The sequence below is a fragment of the Lactuca sativa genome, chromosome 8 (genome assembly GCF_002870075.4).
Source record: "Lactuca sativa cultivar Salinas chromosome 8, Lsat_Salinas_v11, whole genome shotgun sequence".
Classification (NCBI taxonomy): Eukaryota; Viridiplantae; Streptophyta; class Magnoliopsida; order Asterales; family Asteraceae; genus Lactuca; species Lactuca sativa.
Genome location: NC_056630.2, coordinates 4734515 through 4741243, shown reverse-complemented (window position 1 = coordinate 4741243; position 6729 = coordinate 4734515). Strand labels below are relative to the sequence as shown.

The 6729-nt window shown below is 37.0% G+C and overlaps 1 protein-coding gene across 1 annotated transcript; it reads left to right on the top strand.

Annotated features, from left to right (window-relative positions):
* Positions 1–1076: 1076 nt before the first annotated feature.
* LOC111910986 (inositol phosphorylceramide glucuronosyltransferase 1) lies at positions 1077–4196 on the top strand. Its single transcript, XM_023906753.3, has 9 exons — positions 1077–1619; positions 1727–1847; positions 1947–2132; positions 2236–2399; positions 2643–2750; positions 2830–3075; positions 3151–3421; positions 3521–3641; positions 3902–4196. The coding sequence occupies exons 1-9, from the start codon at positions 1374–1376 to the stop codon at positions 4041–4043; spliced, it is 1605 nt and encodes a 534-aa protein (XP_023762521.1). The 5' UTR covers positions 1077–1373; the 3' UTR covers positions 4044–4196.
* The last annotated feature ends 2533 nt before the right edge of the window (positions 4197–6729 follow it).

The window sequence follows — 6729 nt, the reverse complement described above, 5'->3', positions numbered from 1 at the left end:
GGGGGACCAAAGAGGAGACCCGTTTTCACAAAGAGGGGAGGGGCGAAATTACGAAAATACCCCGATTCCGTGGAAATTTTGTCTGTCCGCAGAGTCCGTAGAGCGTGCTCCGCAGAATGAATGTTTATAGCCAGAATTTTGGATTTTTTTTACTAAATTTTGAAATCAACCCCCAAAAAATGTCTATAGCCGTCTTTTTCCTGAGATTAAAACATTTTGGACGTGTTTGACTTAAATAACTAGTAGCGGGTAGTTTGTAGCAGGTAGCTTCTAGCTTGTAGCGTTTTGTTAAACGCTACGTGAAGTAGCATTTGGATTTAGGGGTCATTTGATAGTTGCTGACTGAGAAAGTGCTGATTGAGAAAGGTCTGTCTGAATAATAAGTTCTGACTGAGTAAGAAACTATGCTGTTTGATTATATATTTGACTGAATGTGTTGACTGATGTAAAATGACCAGTTTACCATGATGCTCTTTATAATAATAATAATAATAATAATGTATACAAAAACTTCGAGCATAATAGACATTAAATATACTATTTTAGAGATTAAAACACAAAAAACTCTTTAGCTTGCTGGTAAACATCATTATATCTATAGGGGAGACCCGCGTTTAATTCTTGTAACCTCTCATTTCACTTGTTTTTATCCAAGGCCAAGGATAATATTGTAAAGTTTTGTTTTATTTTTCAAAATGGAATGTTTTGGCAAATGCTAGAAGATAAAATTTCTCAAACATTACATGCCAACAACCTCTTTGTGTTTAACCTATTGTTGAATCATTTGATAAGACTTGATAAAGGTCCTCCCCATATAAAACCTAAGTTTAACTTTTAGGGACGGCCAATAAGAAAATAACACAAAGTTGTTTGAAAAGAAAAACAAAACGTTTCCATATATTCATGGAATGATGAATCGTTTTTGTAGGACCCTACTCATATTAGGAAAAAGAAAAACTAATAATTTTAGAAAATTCAAATAAAAAATAATTTAAAATAAAATGAAGTAGATCTGGAAAACGTAATTACACTTTTATCCCTACTCTGGCACGTGAGACGGAAACCAGATCGGATCGTGATGAAGTAATTGACATGTATCTGTAAAGCGAATATCCGAGAAAACAAAGGAGTCGCCATTTTTGACGCTTCTACCAGTCGCAGGCGAGTTGAAAGCCAAAAACAGCGACGACGATTCTCAAACCCATTTCAAACCCCCAAAATTGGTTGTAATCGTTTAATAAAACCCTTTCCGATATCTATATATTGATCCCCAGATGTGTTAAAGCATATGATTATATCTGATAAATTCTGAAAATTCAATACTAGTCCGCTTTCAGTCTCTTGGAATTTCTCTTCTATTAGATTTCCAGAAGATGAAACTGAGCCTGGTTTCGATATTAGGGTTTGGATTGATTCTTTTATTAGCTCTGAATCAGTATGTACAAGCAGCTCCTGCTTCTGGATCGTCTAAGGAAGCGTATGTAACTCTTTTATACGGAGATGAATTCTTGCTTGGAGTTCGTGTTCTCGGGAAGTCAATTCGGGATACCAGAACCTCAAGAGACATGGTCGTTTTGGTCTCTGATGGCGTTTCAAACTACGCCAAGAAGCTCCTAAAGGTATCATCTTTTCTTTTACTTATCTTCCCCTATGTTCACCATTAATTCGAAATCTTGTGATTAATCCTGTTACCAGTCCTAATTATGTTTCTTGGATTTCTCTGCAGGCCGATGGCTGGATTGTGACGCCGATCAGTCTATTGCAGAACCCTAATCAAGTGCGACCAACTCGGTTTTGGGGCGTGTACACAAAACTGAAGATATTCAACATGACTGATTATAAGAAAGGTGCCACTTCAGTTTTCTTTAAGTAGTAATGTTAATCACTTCCGATTTGAAATAAAAAAGATTTGTTAATTCTTCTGATCTATTCTATGATTACCTCAGTGGTTTACCTTGATGCTGATACAATCGTGGTTAAAAACATCGATGATTTATTCAAATGTGGAAAATTTTGTGCCAACTTAAAGCATTCTGAGAGGCTAAACTCTGGTGTTATGGTAGTCGAACCATCTGCACAGCTTTTCAATGACATGGTGAGCAAAGTGACCACATTGTATTCTTATACTGGAGGTATGTTACTCCTTTTATGTATTTATAGAATATAAGATTGTCATACATAAGTTCCCTTTCCCTTTCCTTTTTCTCTAATGATGTTTTCTTGTTGCTTTTTTAGGTGACCAGGGTTTTCTTAACACCTATTATGCTGGATTTGCGAGTGCACGTGTCTTTGACCCTGAAATTTCTCAAGAAGTGGTCAACTCTAAACCAGTTCCAGAGATGGAGAGACTTTCAACTCTCTATAATGCAGATGTTGGACTTTACATGCTTGCTAACAAGGTAGGTAGTAGTGTTATGGCAAATTTTGTAAAACTTTAGGACTTAATGGGTAAAGCCTCATTATCCTGTCTTTCTCTCTGCATTAGGTTAAAAAGAAACAATCATTTATAGTTTAGCGGATTAAGGGCTGTTTCTTTTTTACCTAAAGAGCTTAATGGGTTAAGCACTTAATCTGTACAACCATACATGGCTGTTTTTTTTAACTTAATATTGACAGAATGACTTAATAAACTACATATGCAGTGGATGGTAGATGAGAAAGAACTCCGTGTTATTCACTATACACTCGGCCCTCTTAAACCCTGGGACTGGTGGACTTCTTGGCTTTTAAAGCCCGTGGACGTGTGGCAGGTACTCTTTTTCCTGTCCATCTATGTATAATTACCTTTTTACCCCTGTTTAACATTGTGAAGTTTCATGAAATGTACAGGATATTAGAGAAGAACTAGAGGAAAGTCTTCCAGGAACTAAAGGAGGCAGAAATCCACACGATGAATTTCTAGTGAAATTCTTGTTCTTACTTCCATTATTCACTTTACTTTTCTGTTACTACCGATCTTTTCTTCAGACACGTTCTATATGTGATCATGCAAGACACATATACTACAAATTTAGATCTGGTGGCTCTCTTTCATATTCTGCAGTATCTTCATCTACCATCAATTCAAGTCAACAGGTCAGTCAACATGTTCTCTTCTCTTATCATGTACTTATTGTTGGATTTTGCTAATACAAGCTCTTTTTTGTATAGTTTTCAAATGGTACACATGGAAAGGTGCCAGCTTTTCTTGGTGGGGTGTCTGTTTTCTTCTGTTTCATAGCTGCAATGGTGGCTCTTGGAATTGGTTTTTCAGTTATACCTAGACAAGTAAAGCCATGGACTGGGTTGCTGTTGATGTATGAGTGGACTTTCACAATCTTTTTTCTGCTTTTTGGTGGCTATTTACATTTAATTTATAAATGGGGGAAAATGGTAGCAACTCAAGGAGCATCTTCTCGACCCGATTATGATTCTGAAAAGGGTTAGTTTTCTATTTGAAATCTGTGAAAGAGAATCCGTTTCTGGTGTTGTGTTTTTTAGACTTGTCATAAAGTGTCAAAACTTTTTTTTGGTTTTGTAGGTCATCAGCGACAGGTGTCGTGTGATGTGGCGACATGGTATTATGGGCTTGGAATGGCATTTTTAGCCATTGCTACCCCTGCAGTTCCTGTTTTTTTGGGGATTACAGCTTTGTTTGCAAGGTATTTTTGGGATTATAACTTATTCACGCCTTTCTTATAACTGTCACTCTGTCAGTGTGGAGGGCATTTACGTCTTTTCCCCACATGAGAACTTAAGATCGAGTCCCTGTACCACCTTTTGGGTGGGACAAATAGTTGTAATAATTGTCCCACTGTCACCTGTCATTTTGTCAGTGTAAGTGTGAAGTGTCAGTGTCAGTGTTGCTGTTGGGTTCTCAGTATCTTGGATGTTAATTTTTGATTATATTTTGTGTCAACAGGTTAGGTTTAATGGTGGCAGGAGGTCTAATATTTGCATCTTTTATGACATATGCGGCTGAGCACCTTGGTATTAAGTCGTTTGTTCGAGGGCTTGAAGATAGGGACACATCAAGGACAAGGAACTCATGTTTCTTATGCTAATTAGATTCTGAAACAAAATTGTAAGTTATTGACAGTTGTTATGAATCTGTCATATGTAATATTGTGTCACAAACATGTATCATGCTAAGTACTTGTATTGGTTATCAAACAAAAATTTGATAATTTTATCCGTTGGAAATAGTTTTTAGCTTAGATTGCTGTTTGTTGGCATTTGGTGACAATTTGTTAATTTATGAGTTGTTCATTGAGTTTGTAGAATAGGGTTTATGTTGGCATACTCCCTTGACTTGGTCTATGATTTTTTGTAAGGTTCCATCATTTGAGTTTGGTATGTGATTTTATTCGTCAAGACGTGAATTTTGTTTATAAATTGCCAATGTAAGTGTTGTAAAGATGAAATAGAATGTTTGGTACTATTGAACTACTAAAACTGAAATACTTGCTATCATGTCAAGTCTATTAACATGTAAGATGTACAAGATAGCTATTGTAAATATGAGTAACACTAATTTTTGACATTTAAGCAACTTGAAGATTTTGAAGTAAGAGTTGTTAACAAAAAGAATAGAACCGACAGCTGTAGTGATTGTTTAACAAAATTGAACCATTTTCGAATGATTTCGATCTCTTGAGGGAAGGTAGGAAATCATTCATAAGTTGTATCAAACACGTTAAATCCATCTTTCTCTAACTGTGGGGACCACACAAACTCAAAGTATATCACCTAACAAGCCATTCCATTACATTGAGGCATGCCTTCTCCTTTTCATGTAGCCACATAGCATGCATGTGTACACATGATTATTCATGCACATTTTATGATTAATTAAATGACATCATGCAGGCAATAAAAATATAAACCTCTTTCATACAATATGCATAAATTATCTAATTATTGTTTGAATCTAGTTTTATAAAGTCATATAAACTCACTTTTTCATCATGAAACCGTCTTGCAAAGTAGGACAATTGTAATATACACCATGTAACATCAATATACCACAAGACCACTATTGTACAATTACATAGAGGACCTTACACTATATAGAGAGAATAAATAGACCTAAACTATACAATAAATTATAGTTTAACACCCCCCTTCAGTTTGAGCAGGAGGTTCACGAATGCTTAAACTGTCATAGAAATCCAAAAATAATTGTGTAGGTAATCTTTTAGTAAAAATTTCAGCAAAACTGGTGAGCAGAAGGAACATGCACTACGCATACATGACCAATGGCACTGTGTTCCTTAACAAAATGTAAACCTATTTCCACATATTTGGTTATTTGGTGCCGCACTGGGTTCGAAGCCATGTATATGACACTAATAATGTCACAAAAAACAATAGCAATGCGAGATAACGGACATGACAATTCACGAAGAAGATTGTGAAGCCAAACAACTTCAACAACTACATTGACTACCCTTGTACTCGGCTTCGACACTAGACCGATACACGACGTGTTGCCGTTTGGGGGACCATGAAACAAAGTTGTCACCAAGATAGACACATAACCTAGACGTAGAACCGACATGTCTGAGGACCATGAAAAGCCCATGTTTTGAATGAGTAGCTGCAATGTCGAGAAAGTAAGATAGAGGTCAGTGGTTCATCATGGAAAACTCAGCGGATAGTCGAGATATAACTCTGGTGATTATGGCAGGGTTGGAAGTTGTAAGAATGTTATCATCAACATATAATATAGCATACATCACTTCCTTTCCTTGATGATATGTGAAGAGAAAGTTGTTAGAGCGACTGCTTCAAAAACCAAGGGATGTGATGTAAACAACGAAACATTGATACCAAGCACGAGGAGTTTGTTTGAGATTGTTTAGGGCTTTGAGTAAACGACAGACGTAACCAAGGTGCTGAGGATGAACATAAGCAGGTGGTTGTTTCATATAGACATCTTCATTTAGATCACCAAGCAAGAAAGCGTTTTTGACATCAAACTAGTAGATATGCCAATGATAGGGGATAACGATGCTCATGACGGTACAAATGGTGGTTGGTTTGACAACCGAGCTGAAGGTGTCATCGAAGTCAAGATCGGGCTGCTGGGAAAATCCTTGAACAACAAGACTACCTTTTTAGTAGTAAAGATTACCACAAGAGTCAAACTTATGACGATAAAGCCAACGTCATCAAACTATGTTGGCACCAGAGGGAGGAGGAATGATAACACAAATGTTGTTGGAGTTGAGAGCAACCATTTTAGAATCCATGGTTGACTTCCAGTTAGGATCGTATAATGCCTAAGCAGTAGATCTAAGAATAAGAGAGATGCCGGTGGTCGTAGAAAGATTCATCATGAGATGAGGTTGAAAAGAACCGATCTTAAAATGGGTAGTCATGGGATGACCGAAACCATGCATGGTAGAAGTGTTGGTAGAGTCAACAGGGGGAGAAGAAGGAGACGACGTAGGGTGATTGTCATTGACGTTAAGGGAAGAAGGAAATATAGACAAATAATAACTCTGTGGTGTAGAAACTGATGGTGTGATTTGTTGAGCAGTAGTGGGAATATGAAGGATGTCGTCATCGGGAACAAAATAGTCATATTCAAAGGTGGGGATGGGGACTGAAAATTAGCATACAGAAAGTGATATTCATCAAAAACCACATGACGAGAAGTAATGAGTCGCTGAGTGATGAGATCAAGACACCGATGATCTCGGTGATCTGACAAAGGTCCAAGGTACGCATATGCAGAGGAATGAG